The sequence below is a fragment of the Furipterus horrens genome, unplaced genomic scaffold (genome assembly GCF_987537825.1).
Source record: "Furipterus horrens unplaced genomic scaffold, mFurHor1.1.pri manual_scaffold_1, whole genome shotgun sequence".
Classification (NCBI taxonomy): Eukaryota; Metazoa; Chordata; class Mammalia; order Chiroptera; family Furipteridae; genus Furipterus; species Furipterus horrens.
Genome location: NW_028327171.1, coordinates 97,542,672 through 97,564,068, shown reverse-complemented (window position 1 = coordinate 97,564,068; position 21,397 = coordinate 97,542,672). Strand labels below are relative to the sequence as shown.

The following is a 21,397-nucleotide window of genomic DNA, read 5'->3' as shown; positions in this document are numbered from 1 at the left end:
TCCCTTCAATTCTGCCATTTTTTGTTTCATGTATTTTAGGGCTCTGTTATTAGGTGCATATAAGTCTATAATTGTTATAAATTCCAGATAGAGTTATCCTTTTATAATAAAACATGCTCCTTTATCTCTTATCTCTATTACTTTTTGTCTTAAAGTCTATTTTGTCTGATGTTACTATAGCCTAGCTCTCTTTTGGTTATTGTCTGTACAGTATATATTTTTCCATCCTTCTACATTTCATCTGTTTTGGCCTTTAAATCTGATGTGTCTCTTATAAAGAGCATATAGTTAGATCATGTTTTTTTAATTCACTCTGCCTATCTATGTATTCTGGTTGAAGTATTTAATCCATTTAACAATTTAACATAATGTCTGCAATTTTGCTATTTCTTTCGATGTGTCATGTTTTTTTTTGCTCCCCTATTCTTCCACTACTGCCTTCTAATGTGTTAAATAGATCATTCTAGTGTACAACTTAAATTCCTTTAATGTTTCTTTTACTATATTTTTAAAGTTATTTTCTTGGTGGTTACCCTGGGGATTATAATTAAAATCTTAACTCGTAATGATAGATTTTGTTTTACTTCAAATTTTTTCTTGGAATTTAAATAGTTAGTCAAATTTAACTCCAGAAAAATGAAAGGGAGGTTTCTAACTCACAAACACTGTTTAGGTACACACTGGGAGGTTGCTCTTATACCAAATACCTGCCTCTGGTATGAACACTTACCTTGTCTAACAGGGCATTCTGCCACAATCTAAAGATACTGAGGTAACTTCTATCCCTGGCACCAAAAGATGTAAAGAAAAACTGAAAAGAAAAATAACAGAATAATTTTAGTGTCATTTTTTAAAAAGGGGACGATATCTGCCATGAAGGTCTGCTGGTACTTGCTATGGTCAAAGCAAACTAGTAAATCATCACTACCTACTTTATATACTATTTTTGTTTAACTTTCTCCTACATTTGACAAAAAATAGGTAATTGGTGCATGAACAAGGTCTATTTCAAATTGTTTCTTACAGCAAATACAATTTTATCAATATTTATGAGGGAAAGGAGCTTGAAATAAATAGGTAATATATTTGTTCATCACAGTTTAACTATGAAAATCAATCTAAACGAATTTATGAAAATAATTAAAATTTTATTTAGTCTAAACTTTTCTAAGAGATGTGATTTGGTAGGCACTTGAGACAATTAAGTAAAGAATAAGAAAAATACAGTGGATTTCAGAGATCAATTTATCTTAAGGATCTTAATTTAAAATTATATCATCTTTCACAGTCTTCTCAGAAATCTAGAAATAATTAGTCTCTACTAATTATAGATATAAAACACCCATATTAACAATAAACTTTGCTTTGAATGTTGTAGAAGAAAAATAGCATGTTTCAAATCTATAATTCTATGTTTGCCTTTAGTCCCATTTCTTCCTATACTAATTTAAGTGGATCTTTGCAAAGTCACATTTTAAAATAGGCATCTATGAGAAAAATCTGACAAGCAGCAGCACTATATAGTTTCTCAGTGTATCATCTGTTCCATTCCCCTGGTGATATTTTATAATTAAATGCTTATTTTAAGGAATGAGAATTCAGTTCTATGTTTCACTTATTAATAAAATGTCAAACTAATAATATTTGGGGTGTTAACATTTTTCATACAATGATGTTAAAGTGCAATTTTCCAATTAATAAATTAAAACCTTGCTATATAATAATCTTCATAAAGCAAAACTTTTCATAATAAAGATATAGCTGGGAGCTCTTTCAAAAAGGATTACATACATAGTATGTGACCTAATGATCACTACTTACTCTCCCCTATTCCATACTCTTCTTAAACCAAATTGTTTTGCTTTTTAGATTATAACAAACTTACAACCCTGTGTTCAGATATATAGATAAGAAAAATCTCCTGTTTCGTCTCCGTTTCACCACTGTGTTATGCTTTCTAATTCCCACTTCTTAAACTAAATACCCCCTTATCAACATTATCCACTCTTTTATACAGCCACCACATTCTCAACTCTTTAACAGTCCCATCTTCCTGGATATCTATATAAATTACCATTTTACTTTATTCCTTGCTATATATCCAACTTCAAAAATTTATTAATAAATCTTGGTTCAATAATAACCAAGATAATGATATCTCCAAGCTGCTGGGGCAAAGAATATATGCTAAAACCTAAAACAACTGAAAGTACCATGATTAACCCTGCTTTAATCATACAATATACGGAAGGGATGAATATTTAGTAAGTGTAGATATTTTCCCATGGGATGGAAAAAGAGTTCACTGATTCAATATGGTTAGTCCGAGGGTCTCTGCAGTTCAACTGCCTGGGATCATGTCCTGGTTCTACCACTTAGTTCTATGACTTAGGGTCACTTTTCTTTTCTTTGGTTTCCTTATCTGCAAAATGAGAATAATTACAGTAGCAAATTTTTGTAAGAATTAAGTGAGGAAATATATGTAAAGAACTTAAAACAGTATCTAGAACTAGTCATGTTCAGCAAATGCTAGGTGTTATCATTAAATACTAGTTGGTATCAGGTATTAAAATTAAAATACCCAAAATTTCATTACATAAATGGGAAAGAGTCACACATGAGCTTAAGAAGGCATGATCAGGCCGTTCACTGCAGCATCATTTGTCATAATAAAACATTGGAAATGAACTAATGGTCGAGGAAAACGTGGTAAATCCATTCTTTGAAATACTATACAGCATTTTAATAAACAAAGATAGATCTGTCTATAAGTGCTAATCTGTGACTCCAAGAGATAATGTTAAGTTCTTTTTTAAGAAAGGAGAACTAAAGAAAAGCATGTATAAAATAGCATTTACTTTAAAAACAAAGCAAAACTATATGTTTATATATATACACACATATATAAACATAGAAACAAAAGAAGGTCTGAAAGGTCTGAAAAGATACATACCAAACTGATAACAGCATTCTCTTCTTTAAAAAAAAAAACACCAATGGGATTGGGAGTTATAGGCATGAAAAGAAGATGCTTAAGAATTGTCATGGTTTTTTAAGCATGGTGGAGGAGTGGCACAGGAAATGATGCATTACTTGTAAAATAAAGAGTTAATTTATTTTAGCTCTTCTTCCCTTCCTAAACAGTTGGTGGCACAAAGTAGGCATCCACACTAGAGATGAGCATAGAGGCAGAGGAGCTTCAGCAGCCCAAAGCAGGGTGTTTGACCAGAAGAGAGCCTGAAGGTTGTCCACACTGAAGGGTTGCCCTGTGCAGAGTATCAGAGTCAAGTGGATAAGAAGGGTCTCCACATATAGGAGGGATCTGGGGCATGTGTTAAAACAAGAACAAGAGGAGAGGGACCATGTAAATGGGTAGCCTGGCGTGAGTGTCTGAGCCCAAGCATGGTGAAAAATGTGGCCATGCACAGGGCAGCCTGAAAGGCATGTCAGAGCCTGACTGGGTGAGGGCAGCATGGTGTGATGGAGTCCCTGAGGGTGGTTTTGAGCTGGGGAGTCGGAGCCTGAGCAGGGTGAGAAGGGTGACCAAACGAAGTGACAGACGGGCACAGAATGTCACAGCACACACAGGGAACGGAGAGCACCCCTGTGGAGGGGTGACCTGGCACAGGGTCAAGTGGACACAGGGAAGGTGCTTAGCATGGGGTGTCAGCCCAAAAAGGGCAAGGAGAGGTTTCATGTAGTAAGAGCATCTGTATTGTGGTGGGATGGGCAGCAGCCTGACTTGAAGTATCAGAAACCAAGTCAGATAAAAGGGCATCCATGTGGTGGAGGAATGCCAGAGGAGATGAAGATTGGTTACATATAGGCCAAATGATAAAATAAGTAACTATATTAAGGGTAATGGTGGCCTGGTTGATTTTTCATGGTCAGGGAAGGGAGTTACAAATATGAGGGAAAAAACAAAAAAGAACTTTGGTGTTGGGTAGAAATTAGTGGTACTGGTGTAAATTGTGGTTTATTGAACAGGTAGATAGATAGGTAGGTAGATAAGATAGATAGATTGATTAACATGATGTTTACGTGGGTATAGTGTGTGTAATATATATTATTACATATACCTTGTTCTGCCCAGTTAGAGGTCTCAGGAACAATGACACCCGAATCACAATGAACACACTGGCTTCTAAATATCCATCTCCCCTAAACGAAACCAGGACTCTTCGGAGAAATGACTAATTCTAGGGCTGAAGCAGGAAAAGCCTGTAACATCTTGTGCTAAAAAGTAAGGAATTGCTCATACAATGCTGAGAATAGTCAAAAGAGCAACAGAGCTAGCTTGAGGGGGCTCCCATTGGCCAAATTTATGACAATTTGAGCATCAAAAATAATGGTAGTAATGGATCACAACTCAATGAATAAAACAAGAAATTATGAGGTCATACTGATATAAGTAAATACATGAAAAAATGTAAAGTTTGATGAGGAACAGTATATTTACATAGTTTCAAAGTAGCTTGCCACAAATTATTGTTACAAAGGAAAATAATACTAACTTTATAGTAAAGTCTGGCAGACACCACCTTAATCAGGTGATCAAAGTGAGTGTCACCAGTAATGGCAGAAAGTGAATCCTGTGTCATCTGACAGAATGCAACAGAAAGAACAGAGCATCACTTCCATGTTATTTCTGCCAAATTGCATAAGCTAAATTAAATCACAAAGAAATATCAGACAAATACAACTGAGGGACATACTATAAAATAACTGAACTATAATTTCCTAAACTGTTTAGAGCACAAAAGTCAAGGAAAGACTCAGGGACTATTCCAGAATAAGGAAATTAAAGCATATGGCAACTAAATGTAATGCGTATTTCTGGACTGGGTCTGTTTGTTACAAAGAATACTATTGGGAATTGAAGGTTTGAGGATTGAACAGTGGTAACGAGCAATGTTAATTTCTTGATTTTGATAATAATGTGGTCATGCAGAGAATGCCTTTGTTGAACATATGTGCTAGAATATGTGGGCTGATGTCTGGGGTGATGAGGCTGTAGAATGACAACTTACTTTCAAATAGTTGGGAAGGGAAAAATTCTTTGTACTATACTTGTAAGTGTTGAGTAAGGAAAGGAGTATTTAAAAATAAAAGTAAAACAAGGTGCATTTGAAAAAACACTACAAGATTGAAAGTATGACAATGATTCAATGTCACGATGGCATTTTGTCCCCCCTTCTCACTTTTTCTCTTTCCTTCTTCCTTCATTTCCTTCCTTCCTTGCTTCTCCTTCCTCTTCTTCCCTTCTATAGTTTCCTTCTTTATTTCTTTTTCTTTCTCAACATTATTCTTCTAATGTCACACACAAAGCCCTAATTAATTTTTCAAGTGGGAAGATTCTTCAGATGTCCCCACTAAGAAATGGCAGGTATTACAGGTGGAAAACAAAAATGATGGCAGTTAAAGATAACTGCCACCCTAAAAAAATATTATAATGATATGTGTTACTTGCATGCTACCCAAACCTCTGTTCACCAGAACCATTTGTTTTCATTAGTTGCTATTGTGCAACTAATTATGGAATTGTTAAGGATTTAGAAATAATAAGCATGTTTTGCTAATGCTCACCCTATATACTTCTCATAATTAAGAAATGATAAACATAAGAGAAAGTTCTCTCAAATACTAGGGCATTTAAAGTTAATCATCATTTAAGTATTAAATCATCATTTAAGTATTCAGAAATCTAGTAGGAAATTCAATGTATCTCGATTAGATATTCATAACTCCAGGAAGAACTGCTTATATTCCCAACACTGAGGCAGATTTTTCTCCACATTATATAATGAGGCAAAGGTAGAAAAGTCTTTCACCTTTTCACCCTCTGTAACGATCTGGATAGCATTTGGGATGAGTCGAGCAGTTTTCTCCTTGGTCATGAAGGTTATATTCTTTAAAGCGATAGAAATCTAAACACACAAAAGAATGAAAAATTGCAAAGCGGGTTTTTTTATAATACATGTAACACCAAATACCAAGTATTACACTAATCTAATCCAGACTAGAAAAACCTAAAGGAGTTGATAAAATTAATTACATACTTGCTTTCTCTGAGAAAAATGGGATAAGCAGTAAGATATTCTTCCCTTCAATAACTTCCCACATCAATTCCTATCTCCAACATTAGGATAAAGTGTGAAAAGACATCTGGGAGTTCATGATCTACATTAACACACACACATAAAGTTCAGACAGTCTGTCACATAAGACATGACTTTGGCAGTCAAAAAGATGTATATTCAAGCTTTTTTCAATTTGAAATCTTTCTCCAACTGTATTACATATGTACAAATGGAGCTCAATGTATTAAGAAAAATATATTACACACTTCTATAACACATATACTGTGTAAATATATATAGAAGTATAGATGTATCAATATATGTAAATTTACTTTAGGAAGGATAAATGGTGATGGAAGGAGACAACTTAGGGTGGTAACCACATAATACTCTATACAGATGATGTATTTGTAGTTCCATATACCTGAAACATATAATTTTATTAACCACTGTCATCCCAATAACTTCAATAAAAAATAAAAAAGTAATAAAGTATATTGCTTTTAGGAGGCCTGCATACATTTCTTTCTCTTCAATTACTTGTGTCAAAAAATCAAATCAAAATGTCTTACTGTAGTTTCCCATCTGAAGATGTTGCTATGGAAACATAGCCAGTTTTCTGAAAGGTATAGTCGTCCCTGAAGTAAAATGTCCCTCTGAAGAGCACAAGCATAATCTACATACACAAAAATAAGAAACGGCTTAGTCACAAAAATATGGCAACTTAATAAATCTTATACTACATTAATACATAGAAAGTTGTCACTTGTTCATTCATTCATTCATTCATTCACTGATTCATTCTTCATGCACCACACACTAGGGTTATCAGAAAAGGACCTTACTCTCATGGAACATAGTCTAGCAAGGAAGGCATATAATAAACAAATAAAGTTATAACTATCATGACCAAAGTGTAGAGAAAGTTGAAAGAGAATATAACAAGGCATCCGCAGTTATGGGAGATTGGGCAGGGAGAAAGTTTATCAGGAAAAGTTTTCCAGAAAACATAATCTTTAAACTGAGATCTAAAGATCAATCAATAAAGGGTCAGCTAGACCATGAGGGAACAGTATGTGCCAAGGCTCCATGGTAGAAAGAAACACAGCACATTAAGCAAGTATTCAAAGATAGATCTCTAGCCTGGAGAAGCTGGAGAAGCTAGATCATGTAAGGTGTCTGAGGCCATTGTGAACTGTGGCTTTGATGAGAACTACTGATGAGTTTTACCTGAAAGGGAGATGATCAGTTGTATCTTATTAAAAACCACTTGATTCACATAGTGAGAATGGATTCAGATAAATCAGCTGGAAATCCAGGGGAAAACTGATGGTAGCTCAGACCAGGAGATGACAGTATTAAGAGAAATAAGTAGTTAGATTCAAAGATCTTAAGAAGTAGTATTAATGGGGAATTGGTGATTAATTAGAATCTGGACAAGGGTGAGAAAGGGAACAAGGATAATTCCAAAAATTTTAGTTTGTTTTAAAGTTGATTCTTTCCACCTCAGCACTAAAATCCAGCACAATCAAGAGTGTACCGGTAAATGCAACTGCCTATCAACAAGTTAATACTGTGCTTCTAAGATTAAGATGTCTCTTTCGTATTGCTAAATTATCAATAATATAAGATATAAAGGGCTGCTGTGAAGAGATTTATTTAAACTGGTAAATTTTAAAACTATACCTGTGATTAGCAATTTTAGAAAAAAGTTATGGAGGTTGTGAACCTAAAAATATTTAAATTTAGTCATGTTAAAATTCCAAGCCAATACTGAAAACTGGACAAAGTAATGCGCTCTTTCAAAATCCTTCCTCAGCAAAACAAAACTGAGATATCACCAAACAAAAAAACTCTAGTAAATAATTAAGCAGATTAAGTTACTCATTTACTAGCATGTCTCTCTAAAACAGGGTTTGGGCTAAAGGTTGCCTTGAGGTGTCCTGAAGTTTTTATTTAACCACTGAAACATTTTATTAATTTAATGCTTCTAAAATTTCACATCAGAAAATTTTCTGGTAGATTTATTAAAACACAGATTGGTAGGCCCCTCCCCCAGAGTTTCTAATTAAATGTCTGGGGTGGGGTGAAGAGTTTATTATATCAAACAAGCTCCTAGGTGATACCAACATTGCTGGTCTGTGGACCACACTATGAGAACTACTGCATTAGTTTACATTAAATGTGTTCAAAGATACAGCAACTAACTGGATTATTTTAATTGAAGACTAATATAGGTTGACAGACCATTTTTCGTGATTTTAAAAATGGTTTCCCCAAAACAGGTGTATTTATTTTAATAAACTTATACCTCAATAAAATTCAATTTTTATAAAATAGCTTTCTAGCAATATATCTTACGCAAGAAATGACCAAAATTTTTAAAAGCAAAGAGATTTTACTTTTTTCCTCCCAATTTCCTTAAAATAAATAAGCATGAAATTATCAGCATTTTAGAAAGCAATATTCTACATGATTTGAGCCATGTCAACAATCTGATTCACATAAAATGGAATAAGAAAGTAATATTTATCAAAAATCATTTCATGGATTTTATAATTTTATAATTGGTTACTAGGAAGTTAGAAAATTAAGTAAATTCAATGAGCATCGAAGGCCAATTTGATATATGTGTTACATCAACTTAATATTACATGATCAATTTTGGCACAATTGAATGGCTCCAGATCAAATATTATTTTAATAATTATAATATAACAATGGATATAGTGGAAATATGTACAAAGTGTTATAAGAATACAGATGAGATGAACCATCTGTATATATTTCTAGAGTAAGCTTTCACAATAAGTAGTATGTACATATTTAAATAAACTAGATGTATTATTTAGTTTTACCAAAGAATTTAGGCATATCTATTCCATAAGGGAGATGACAATGAATTAAAACAATGTGTTTTTAAAATAATCATTCAGGAAATACACATTTAAAAATATTCTTTGCTACCAGCAATCATTTTTGGGGGCCCAATAATGCAAACATTGTTTGTTTGTTTTTTAAAGTATATTTTATTGATTATGTTGTTACAGTAGTTCCAATTTTTTCCCCTTTACTCTCCTCCACCCAGTATCTCCCTCCCCCAGCATCCCCTCCCAAGTCCATACCCATGGTTCGTAAAAAATAACTATCCCTCCCTCTCAGATATTAAGACCCTTTGTAATCTTGTAAAGGACAATGGGCGAAGGTCTCAAGCTCCTCTAGCTGCTTCAAGCTGGACATGGTCGTCGTCCTACCTATCCTTGGGTCCAGAAATCCCTAATAAGAGTGGGGGTATGGAGGGGAGGGTGGCCTTCCCACATGGGGAAGGATTGTGCAGACTCCAGGTCAGTTGGCTGTCTCCGGACAACGGCGTGCTTGGTTTAGCAGGCTGGCATCCTTGTGTTCTGGGGGCAACAGATTTGGCAAAAAGGGTTAAAAAGCATCATTCAATCCATAACTACTAGGTGACAAAAGGCAGGGATTAATTTTTCAATGTTCCACATTAGGAGAAAAAAAAAAAGGGCTTCTTTGGAGGAAGGTGTGCCAGGCACATCTCGCCTGTCCAAAACCCTTTTGCCCATTATATTTAGTTTGGGCTGAGGGAAATAGTTTATGTTTCCCCCCTCTCAGACCTCTGGACCCTTTCTGTCCAAGCCATTAGGATAGAAAAGAGAATTCAGTTTTAAAGTGAAGTCCACAGATCACCCCATTCTTCACCAACCCAGCCATTTAGTTCAGCCAAACAGTTGAGTCTCAGGAGGCAGCGCTGCAGAGAGGATTAAGTGAGGCTTATGCGTACAGACAATCACTCAGATAATGCGGTCATAGGCTTATGCCCTCTGGTTCAATTTTGCTCATTTGTTTGTGTTGTTCATTAGTTTCCTGTAATAGGTGACAGCATAACGTATTTTTCTTTTGTTGCCTGGCTTATTTCGCTAAGCATAATTCTCTCTAGTTCCATCCATGTTGTTGCAAATGGTAGAAGTTCCTTCTTTCTTTCTGCTACATAGAACTCCATTGTGTAAATGTACCACAGTTTTTTGATCCACTCATCTACAGATGGGCATTTAGGTTGTTTCCAGCACTTGGCTATTGTAAATAGTGCTGCTATGAACATTGGAGTGCATAGGTTCTTTTGAATTGGTGTTTCAGGATTTTTCGGATATAATCCCAGTAATGGAATTGCTGGTTCAAAAGGCAGTTCCATTTTTAGTTTTTTGAGGAAATTCCAAACTGTTTTCCATAGTGGCTGCACCAGTCTGCATTCCCACCAGCAATGCACCAGGGTTCCCGTTTCTCCGCATCCTCTCCAGCACAAGTTGTTTGTTGATTTGTTGATTATGGCCATTCTGACTGGTGTGAGGTGGTATCTCATTGTGGTTTTTATTTGCATCTCTCTGATGGCTAGTGGTGTTGAGCATATTTTCATATGTCTATGGGCCCTCTGTATGTCTTCTTTGGAGAAGTTTTTGTTCAGGTCCTTTGCCCATTTTTTAATTGGGTTGTCTGTCTTCTTGGTGTTGAGTCGTATGAGTTCTTTATACATTTTGGAGATCAATCCCTTGTCTGAGATGTCATTGGCTAATATATTTTCCCATATGGTTGGTTTCCTTTTCATCTTGCTGATGTTTTCTTTAGCTGAGCAGAAACTTTTTAGTTTGATGTAGTCCTATTTGTTTATTCTTTCCTTTATTTCCCTTGCCTTAGGAGATATATCAGTGAAAATGTTGCTATGTGGGATATCTGAAATTTTCCTGCCTATTTTTTCCTCTAGGACTTTTATGGTATCACGGCTTACATTTAAGTCTTTGATCCATTTTGAGTTTATTGTGGTGTATGGTGTAAGTTGGTGGTCTAGTTTCATTTTTTTGCATGTCCCTGTCCAGTTCTCCCAACACCATTTGTTGAAGAGGCTCTTTTCACTCCATTTGATGTTTTTTCCCCCTTTGTCAAATATTAGTTGACCATATGAACCTGGGTTTATTTCTGGGCTCTCTATTCTGTTCCATTGATCTATATGTCTGTTTTTATGCCAGTACCAGACTGTTTTGATTACCGTGGCCTTGTAGTATAGTTTGATATCAGGTATTGTGATTCCTCCTACTGTGTTCTTCCTCAAAATTGCTGTGGCTATTCGGGCTCTTTTTTGGTTCCATATAAATTTTTGAAGTATTTGTTCTAGGTCTGTGAAATATGTTGCTGGTATTTTAATAGGGATTGCATTGAATCTATAAATTGCTTTGGGTAGTATGGACATTTTAATGATGTTGATTCTTCCCATCCATGAGCATGGTATATGCTTCCATTTATTTGTATCTTCTTTAATTTCTTTCTTCAGTGTTATGTAGTTTTCTGAGTACAGGTCTTTTACCTCCTTGGTTAAGTTTATTCCTAGGTATTTTATTTTTCTTGTTGCTATGGTAAATTGAATTTTTCTTTCAGTTTCTATCTCTGAGTTTTTATTGTTGGTGTATAAAAATGCCTTTGATTTCTTAATATTGACTTTGTATCCTGCTATTTTGCCGAATTCACTTATTAGGTCGAGTAGTTTTTTTGTGGAGTCTATAGGGTTTTCTATGTACACTATCATGTCATCTGCAAATAATGACAGCTTTACTTCCTCTTTTCCAATTTGGATGCCTTTTATTTCTCTTTCTTGTCTGATTGCGGTGGCTAGAACTTCCAAGACTATGTTGAATAGGAGTGGGGAGAGCGGACATCCTTGTCTTGTTCCTGATCTCAGGGGGAATGCTCTCAGTTTTTGCCCATTGAGTATGATGTTGGCTTCAGGTTTCTCATATATGGCCTTTATTATGTTGAGGTATGCTCCCTCTATTCCCATTTTGCTGAGAGTTTTCATCATAAATGGGTGTTGTACTTTATCAAATGCTTTTTCTGCATCTATTGATATTATCATGTGGTTTTTGTCTTTCCTTTTGTTTATGTGGTGTATTACGTTTATTGATTTGCGAATGTTAAACCATCCTTGCATCCCTGGGATGAATCCTACTTGATCGTGGTGTATGATCTTTCTAATGTGTTGCTGGATCCGGTTTGCCAATATTTTGTTGAGGATTTTAGCATCTATGTTCATCAGCGATATTGGCCTGTAGTTTTCTTTCTTTGTTGTGTCTTGACCTGGTTTTGGAATTAGGGTTATACTGGATTCATAGAATGAGTTTGGCAGTCTTCCCTCTTCTTGTATCTTTTGGAATAGTCTGAGAAGGATAGGAGTTAGTTCTTTCCTAAATGTTTTGTAGAATTCACTTGTGAAGCCATCCAGTCCAGGGCTTTTGTGTGCTGGGAGTTTTTTGATTACTGCTTCAATTTCACTAGCTGTTATTGGTCTATTCAGACTTTCTGCTTCTTCTTGATTCAGTTTGGGAAGACTATAGGTTTCCAGAAATTTGTTCATTTCCTCTAGGTTGTCAAATTTCTTGCCATACAGTTGTTCATAATAATTTCTTATAATCCTTTGTATTTCTGTGGTATCAGTTGTGATTTCTCCTCTTTCGTTTCTGATTTTATTTATTTGGGTCCTCTCTCTTTTTTTCTTGATGAGCCTGGTTAAAGGCTTGTCAATTTTGTTTATTTTTTTCAAAGAACCAGCTCCTACTTTTGTTGATCTTTTGAATTGTTAGTTTAGACTCTATGTCATTTAATTCTGCTCTGATCTTGATGATTTCCTTCCTTCTACTTGATCCGGGCTTTGCTTGTTGTTCTTCCTCTAGATCTTGTAGCTGTAGGGTTAAATTTTTTATTAGATATTCCTCTAGCTTTTTTAGGTAGGCCTGTATTGCTATGAACTTTCCTCTTAGGACTGCTTTCGCTGTATCCCATAGGTTTTGGGTTGTTGTGTGTTCATTATCATTAGTTTCCAGAAACTTTTTGATTTCTTCCTTGATGTCATTGTTAACCCATTCATTATTTAATAGCATGTTATTCATTCTCCATGAGTTTGAATGTTTTTGAGTTTTTTCCTTGAGGTTGATTTCCAATTTTAAGCCATTGTGATCTGAGAAGATGCTTGATATAATTTCAATTTTCTTGAATTTGTTAAGGCTTGTTTTGTGTCCTACCATGTGGTCTATCTTTGAAAATGTTCCATGTGCACTTGAGAAGTATGTATATTTTGCTTCTTTGGGGTGAAAACTTCTATATATATCGACTAAGTCCATTTGATCTAGAGTGTTGTTCAGTGCCTCAATATCTTTGGTGTTTCTTTGCTTTGAAGATCTGTCCATTGTTGACAATGGGGTGTTAAAGTCCCCTACTATGAGTGTGTTGTTGTCTATATCTTTCTTGGAGTCTTTCAAAAGTTTCCTTATATATTTGGGTGCTCCTAAGTTGGGTGCATATATATTTATAAGGGTTATATCTTCTTGATGGATTTTTCCCGTAAGTATTATGAAATGCCCTTCTTTGTCTCTTTTTATGGACTTTGCTGTGAAATCTGTTTTGTCTGATATAAGTATTGCTACCCCGGCTTTTTTTTCATGCCCATTTGCTTGAAATACTTTTTTCCATCCCTTTACTTTCAGTCTGTGTAGATCTTTTGTTCTAAGGTGGGTCTCTTGTAGACAGCATATATGTGGGTCATTCTTTCTAATCCATTCAGCTACCCTATGTCTTTTAATTGGAGCGTTTAATCCATTTACGTTTAAGGTTATTACCGATAAGTACTTATTCACTGTCATTTTTCCCCTTTGTACTCGTGTTCTTCTCTGTCTCTCTCTGTTTCTTTATCTTCTTAGAGCAGACCCTTTAGCATCTCTTGCATTGCTGGTTTGGTGGAGATGTATTCTTTTAGCCTTCTTTTGTCTTGGAAGCTCCTTATTTCACCCTCCATTTTGAATGAGAGCTTTGCTGGGTATAGTATTCTAGGTTGTAGGCCTTTGTTTTTCATTGCTTGGAATATTTTTTGCCATTCCCTTCTGGCTTGTAGTGTTTCTGCTGAGAAATCTGATGATAGCCTTATTGGAGTACCCTTGTATGTTATTAGTTGTTTTTCTCTTGCTGCTTTTAGGATCCTCTCTTTGTCTTTGAATGTTGCCATTTTAATTATGATGTGTCTTGAGGTGGGCCTGTTGGGGTTCATCTTCATTGGGACCCTCTGTGCTTCCTGGACTTGCATGACTCTTTCTCTCGTCATGTTAGGAAAGTTTTCTGTCATTAGTTTTTCAAAGAGGTTTTCTATTCCTTGCTCTTCTTCTTCTCCTTCTGGAATTCCTATGATACGGATATTATTACGTTTCATGTTGTCTTGCAGCTGTCTTAGAACCTCTTCAGTCTTGTTCAGTCTTTTTTCATTTTGTTGCATTGTCTGGGAGTTTTTGTGTAGGTTGTCCTCCAGCTCACTGATCCGATCTTCTGCTTCCTCTAGCCTGCTTTTAATTCCTTCTACTGTGTTCTTCAATTCAGAGATCGTATTCTTCATTTCCTCCTGGCTCTTATTGATAGCTTCTATGTCCTTTTTCATGCTCACGTAATTTTCTGTGAGTTCCTTGTAGTTTTTCTGGAGTTCTTTGTAGTTTCCGCTGAGCTCATTCAGCTTCTCCATAATCCATGTTTTGAATTCCATATCTGATAGTTCGCTCCCCTCTATTTCATTTAGCACTCTTTCTGGGGATTCTACCTTTCCTTTTGATGGGAGGTTGTTTCTCTGTCTCCCCATTTTTTTGACTCCTATTGTTTGTTGGTGCTTCTTGGAATGATCTGCACTTCCTGGATCTGCCTCTGGTGGCGTCAGATCATGTACCAGTCTGGCCCTAGGCAGCCTGTTGGAGACTTCCAGGGATCTACTGCTGTTGTCTGTCTTCTTTGTTAATCTATTCAATCTGTGATTAGCTGTCAGGCTTAAGGACTGTGGGTGTGGCAGCTTAATTCCTGTAGGCAGGGCTTTTGCTTCCCCTCAGGCTGATGCCACTTGGAGGGGAATGGTCTACCCGCAGTACTGGGGATGAGTCAGCACTGGGACCCAGTCAGCTGCTCCTCCAGTTCTCCCCTCAAAGCCACCGTGCCAAATTCTCCCCAAGTGTCTCCAGTCTTCTCTGCCTTCCCTCTGCTTGAGCCCAGGGTAAGTGGTGGCCAAAATATTTTCGTATGTGATCCACTTAAGTGCTCTTTTTCTCCTGCTGTTTCTCTCCGGCTAGCAAGAAACCCTGTGGCTTTTCGCTTTTCACAGCTGATACTATTTTACTTTCCACTCTGTTGCTGTAGGCTGGGAAGCCCAGCTTGGGGTTTAGACCCTGCCCTTCTCAGGGGGAATCCCCAGCTGCTGAGCTGTTTCTCAGTCCCTTCAGCTGCCACCCATGTGAGCCCAGCCAGCCCTTCCGCGTCTCCGCACTCCCTACCGGTCAAGTTGTGATGTAGCGGCCTTTTCTGTCTCTCTGTGGTTATAAGACTTCTTTCCAGCTAGTGTTCCGTTGGTTATTCCAGATGATTTCTCCAAAATTAAGTTGTAAATCCAGACTGGTCCTGGGAGGAGGTTAGTGTAGCTTCCACTTACTCCTCCGCCATCTTGGATCTCCTCGCAAACATTGTTTTAAAAAGACATTGGGGGCGGCACAGGCCGGAGGCGGGCCCGGTGAGGGAGAGCAATGCCGTACGCCAACCAGCCTACTGTCCGCATCACCGAGCTTACGGATGAGAATGTCAAGTTCATCATCGAGAACACGGACCTAGCGGTGGCCAATTCTATTCGGAGGGTCTTCATCGCCGAGGTGCCCATAATAGCCATCGACTGGGTTCAGATCGATGCCAATTCCTCAGTCCTTCACGACGAGTTCATCGCTCACAGGCTTGGATTAATCCCCCTCACCAGTGATGACATCGTGGACAGGCTGCAGTACTCCCGGGACTGCACGTGTGAAAAGTTCTGCCCCGAGTGCTCGGTGGAGTTCACTCTCGACGTGCGGTGCAACGAAGACCAGACTCGTCACGTCACGTCTCGAGACCTCATCTCCAACAGCCCCCGGGTCATTCCAGTGACATCCCGGAACCGAGATAATGACCCCAACGACTATGTGGAGCAAGACGACATCCTCATCGTCAAGCTGCGGAAGGGCCAGGAGCTCAGGCTTCGCGCCTGTGCCAAAAAGGGCTTTGGCAAGGAACACGCCAAGTGGAACCCGACGGCAGGGGTGGCTTTCGAATATGATCCTGACAATGCCCTGAGGCACACAATGTACCCCAAGCCAGAGGAATGGCCAAAGAGCGAGTACTCGGAGCTGGATGAGGATGAGTCGCAGGCTCCCTACAACCCCAACGGCAAGCCGGAGAGGTTTTACTACAACGTGGAGTCCTGTGGCTCTCTGCGCCCTGAGACCATCGTCCTCTCAGCCCTCTCTGGACTGAAGAAGAAGCTGAGTGACTTACAGACCCAGTTAAGCCATGAGATCCAGAGTGACGTCCTAACCATAAACTAGCTGCAGCTCACCTGCTTCAGGGCAGAGATCCGAGCTTTCAGGTCCCTTCTGAGACTTCTGGCTTCTGGGGTCTGGACAGCGGTTACTTACACTTCTTGGGAAGCCATCAGGACCAGTTAGAGGTAGCAGTGGGGAAGGGTGGGCCCATCCCAGCCTTGCTTGATCACAGACAGATTACAGGGGTGAGACTGGTATTTGAGGCAGGACAGTCTTTTATTGGACGTTCAGCACCCCTGGCTCTGCCTGCTCATTGCCAGTCGTCTCCCCAGAACCCAGACCTCCCTCCCCCACTTCTTAACCTACCTATAGGGGTCACGCCGCTTCCCTGTTGAAAACCACTGAGCTGGACCCTCCTCTTTTGGTCATTTCAGCTCTTTTCTTTCTGTCCAAAAGTTGGCGTTCTCACAGTTGTACCTTAGGTTTCTGGTGTTAGGATTGAGTGTAAGAACTCTCGTTCCGGCTGCCTACAACCCCAGTCCGGCCCAGGGCCAGCCTACTGACCCTTCACCTAAATTCCGAAGTGTCCCTAATTTGAGAGCCCTTTAATACAGTCTTAGACCCTGGCTGCACCCCCCACCCCCAACAATAAACCTTGTATTTCATTCTCTAAAAAAAAATAATAATAATAAAAAAATAAAAAGACATTGGAACAACATTTTGGCGATTGTTTTCAAATTTATTAAATTACAAAAGGTAACCATTCTCATTTTTTATACTTTACATGTTTCTTTTTTTAAATATTGTATTTATTTTTAGAGAGAGAGGAAGGAAGGGAGAGAAATATCGATGTGTGGTTGCCTCTTGCGTGCCCCCAACTAGGGACCTGGCCCACAACCCAGGCATGTTCCCTGACTGGGAATCAAACTGGCGACCCTTTGGTTTGCAGGCCAGCACTCAATCCATTGAGCCATACCAGCCAAGGCTACTTTACATGTTTGATGTTATTTTGTTTTCTTGAGACAACTGTAAGCATAAATACAAGTTGAAAAAGAAAAAAATTAATTTTCCCTGGTGCATAAAGGGAAAAAGTACCCTTGTTCCCTTTTCTTCAAGCATTTTCTTTAGAAAACTTGTAAATACTTTCTCAGCTCCTTTGAGATGTGTGTGAAGCTTTTTAAAAGCAAAATAATCCTCTTGCACCATTTGTTGAAAATACTAACTTTTCCCCATTGAATGTGCACCTTTGTCAAAAATCAGTTCACAATATTTGTACGAATTTTTATATAGGCTTTCTTTCTGTTCCATTAATATCAGTATTTTCCTTTAGCAAATCTCATACTGTCTAGCTTCATAATAAGTCTTGAAATCAAGTAGTGTGTATCCTCCAGTCTTGTTCTTTTTCAATTTTTTTTTTTGTTTGTTTTGCTTTTCCACATAAATCTCAGAATCAGCTTGTTAATAGCTATGAAAAAGCTTGCTGGACAAACCAGCAACTAATAAGAAATGTCATAAAACTTCATTCTTTGAGTATTGGGAAAGTTAATTCAGATCTAACTCTAAGAGCATACAGTATTCACATACTAAAAAATTCAGACAAGATCTTTGTAGAGGAATAATCTGCAGTTATTTAACATAAAACTGATTTGCAGTGATCTTTAAGTACCTCTGCAAAATCTGGTACTGCTACATAAAGTCACTGCTCTTGGTAAATTGTCTGATCCAATTATTAATAAAATATAAATTTAAAATTTTTAAACTGAATAATTTGTGCTGTTACATAAACAGTTTTACTGCTATTGTTTACTGGGTATAATTTTCCGATGCAATGATGTGAAGAGATAGAAAATCTAAACTAATTTAGTTATCTTATGTGGGGGGTGTTTACTGTGATGAAGATGAGACAGATGTCATCACAGCTTTGTGAATGAGCTGGTGTGTTTTCACTGATAACACATAGCGGGTGTGCATTCATTACAAATATATTTGTCTGCCAAGGTGGAGCCACTTTAAAAGAGTGAGTTTTGTCTTGTATCTAAAGTGGATACAAACATATGTTTAAACTGCAAGAATTTTACTTGCTAGAAAGAGTTTTAATGTAGTGGTTTGGCCTCTGATTATTTATAGGTTTTATAAATTTTAGAATCAATTTCTCTTTTAGGTGGCTCAGAATTTTCAACTCTTGTGCACATAAAATTGAGCTGAAATTCATTGTGCCTTTTTTCTTTATCCAAATTTTGAGGTAAAGCTTCATATGGTAACTGCATCCTGTTCAGACACTGTAGTCTATATTTTTGAAACTGGTGTTCACTAAAAGTAGGAAATAACAGAGTCAAAGCTAATTAAGGTCACAAACTTCGATGAAACCCTTTAATCCAAATCTTCTTGATATTGTGGATCATACCCCTTCCAGTTTAGTTTCATCTGGACTCTCCATACTTATGGACAGTTACCTTTTAAATTTTGCACACACTGAGATTAAATTTGGCCTCTAACGTGCCAATTTCCATTTCCTCTTGTGTTTTAAGTGCCAACTAACATAAGTGAACATTAGCACCAAGTAGCACAGACATGTATGCACTTGCTTGATTCAATTTGTTGTGACCTTATCAGTATGGAACTGGAATTGAGCCATTTCACAGTAAAGGAACCTAAGTATTATATATTGTTGCATTTTTAAGTTTTCAGAACAGTATTAGAAATTTGCATTGTTTTTATTTTTTTTAAACTCATTTTGAAAAGATTAAAACATTCTTTCAAAAGAGGCGTCTAAATGTGTTCCTGATTTTGTAAATGAGCTTAGGTTTTGCAACCGATTAAAAAAGCTATCAAATACGATTTTAAAAAAAAGGACAAAGAAAAAGCTTGCTGGGATTTTCACTTGAGGGAACTGAAATGCTAACAATACTGAGTCTTCTGATCCATGAACATTTATTGAATCTTCTTTTATCAATGTTCCAGTTATCAGCATAGAGAGCCTGCACATTTGTTAGATTTATACCTAAGTACTTCATTACTGAGAGGTTCTCATGTAAGTGGTATTTGTGAAATTCAAATTCCAATTGTTCACTGCCAGTATATAATAATATAATTCTCTCTTACTTTCAATTAACTTTCAATCCTATGACCTTAACTAAACTCACTCATTAAATATATTATCTGAGATTTTTCTACATGAAAAGCAAAGATACAAACTGAAAAAATATCTAGAAAGCTATCCACAAAACATTAACCAAAGTTATCTATAGGTGGTGGGATCCCCAATGAATTAATATTTTCTTTATACTTTTCTGTGTGTCACTTTAATGTTTTATACACTACTGTGTCATTAATTTTTTTCCCATTTTTTTATTGTTGTTCTATTACAGTTGTCCCATCTTTCCCCCATTTCTCTTCCCTGCCCCACCCACCTACTCCCTCTACCACAGTCAATCCTCACCCTGTTGTCCATGTCAATGGGTCATTTACATTAGTTGCTTGACTAGACCCTTCCACTTCTTTCCCTCCTCCACCCCTGCCCAACTTCCCTATGGTCACAGTCAGTTTGTTCCTTGTTTCCATGCCTCTGGTTCTATTTTGCTTGTTTGTTTTGCTCATTAGGTTCCTGTATTAGGTGAGATCATATGGTATTTTTCTTTGGCCACCAGGCTTATTTAACTACGCATAATACTCTCCAGTTCCATCCATGTTGTGGCAAAAGGCAGGAGTTCCTTCTTTCTTTCTGCTGCATAAATTCCATCATGTAAATATAACACTTTTTTGATCCACTCATCCACTGATGGACACTTAGGCTGTTTCCAGTATTTGACTATTGTAAATAGCGCTGCTATGAACATAGGGGTGCACAGGTTCTTCTAAATTGGTTGTCCAGGATTCTTTGGGTATAATTCTAGCAGTGGAATCGCAGGATCAAAAGGCAGTTCCATTTCTAGTTTTTTGAGGAAATTCTATACTGTTTTCCACAGTGGCCGCACCAGTCTGCATTCCCACCAACAGTGCACCAGGGTTCCCTTTTCTCCACATCCTCGCCAGCACTTGTTTGTTGATTTGTTAATGGTGGCCATTCTGTCTGGTGTGAGGAGGTATCTCATTGTGGTTTTTATTTGCATCTCTCTGATGGCTAGTGATGTTGAGCATCCTTTCATATGCCTATGGGCCCTCTGCATATCCTCCTTGGAGAAGTGTCTGTTCAGATACTTTGCCCATTTTTAATTGGATTGTCTGTCTTCTTGGTGTTGAGTTGTATAAGTTCTTTATATATTTTGGAAATCAAACCAGTGTCTGAGGTATCACTGGCAAATGTTTTCCCATACATTTGGTTCCCTCTTCATCTTGCTGTTTTCTTTAGCAGAGCAGAAACTTTTTAGTTTGATGTAGTCCCATTTGTTTATTCTTTCCTTTATTTCCCTTGCCCTAGAGGACATATTGTCGAAAATACTGCTTCTTGGGATATCTGAGATTTTACTGCCTATGTTTTCCTCTGTGACTTTTATGGTGTTATGGCTTATATTTAAGTCTTTTCTCCATCTTGAGTTTATTCTGGTATATGGTTTAAGTTGGTGTTCTAGTTTCATTTTTTTGCAACAAAGCACTGATTAATATGATACATTTATGAAAGTTTCCACAAAAAGTATTTGATTTCAAGTGACAAAATGGCAAGAAACATTTGTAACACACATGGAAAATAGTTAATTTTTTAACACCTTAAAAGCTACTTCAAAATAAGAAAAAGACAAATAATCACTAGAAAAATGAGCAAAGTTTATGAAGAGAAAGCTTCACAGAAAAAGAAATACAAATATTTTGTACACATATAGATCATCAACCTTCTTCACAGTTAAGGAAATGCATATTTAAACAGTGATTATGTACCATTTATATTTACCAAATTTTGCTAAAGCAAAGTTCCTGAGGTGTGGCCAAAACAGGTACTTACAAACACTGTTGATGACA

At 37.2% G+C, this 21,397-nt stretch overlaps 1 protein-coding gene and 1 pseudogene across 1 annotated transcript in view; one reads left to right on the top strand and one right to left on the bottom strand.

The window, feature by feature from the left end:
- GRAMD1C (GRAM domain containing 1C) overlaps positions 1 to 21,397 on the bottom strand; it is a 107,108-nt gene that overhangs the window by 63,382 nt on the left and 22,329 nt on the right. Inside the window, exons 3-5 of the mRNA XM_090276789.1 lie at positions 6,653 to 6,756; positions 5,832 to 5,927; positions 731 to 811 (exon numbers count right to left, since the gene is read on the bottom strand). Of these exons, the coding sequence (XP_090132915.1) occupies positions 731 to 811; positions 5,832 to 5,897 (147 nt within the window). The 5' untranslated portion in view covers positions 5,898 to 5,927; positions 6,653 to 6,756. The remainder of the gene's footprint in view (positions 1 to 730; positions 812 to 5,831; positions 5,928 to 6,652; positions 6,757 to 21,397) is intronic.
- LOC150021562 (DNA-directed RNA polymerase II subunit RPB3 pseudogene) lies at positions 15,672 to 17,118 on the top strand (annotated as a pseudogene).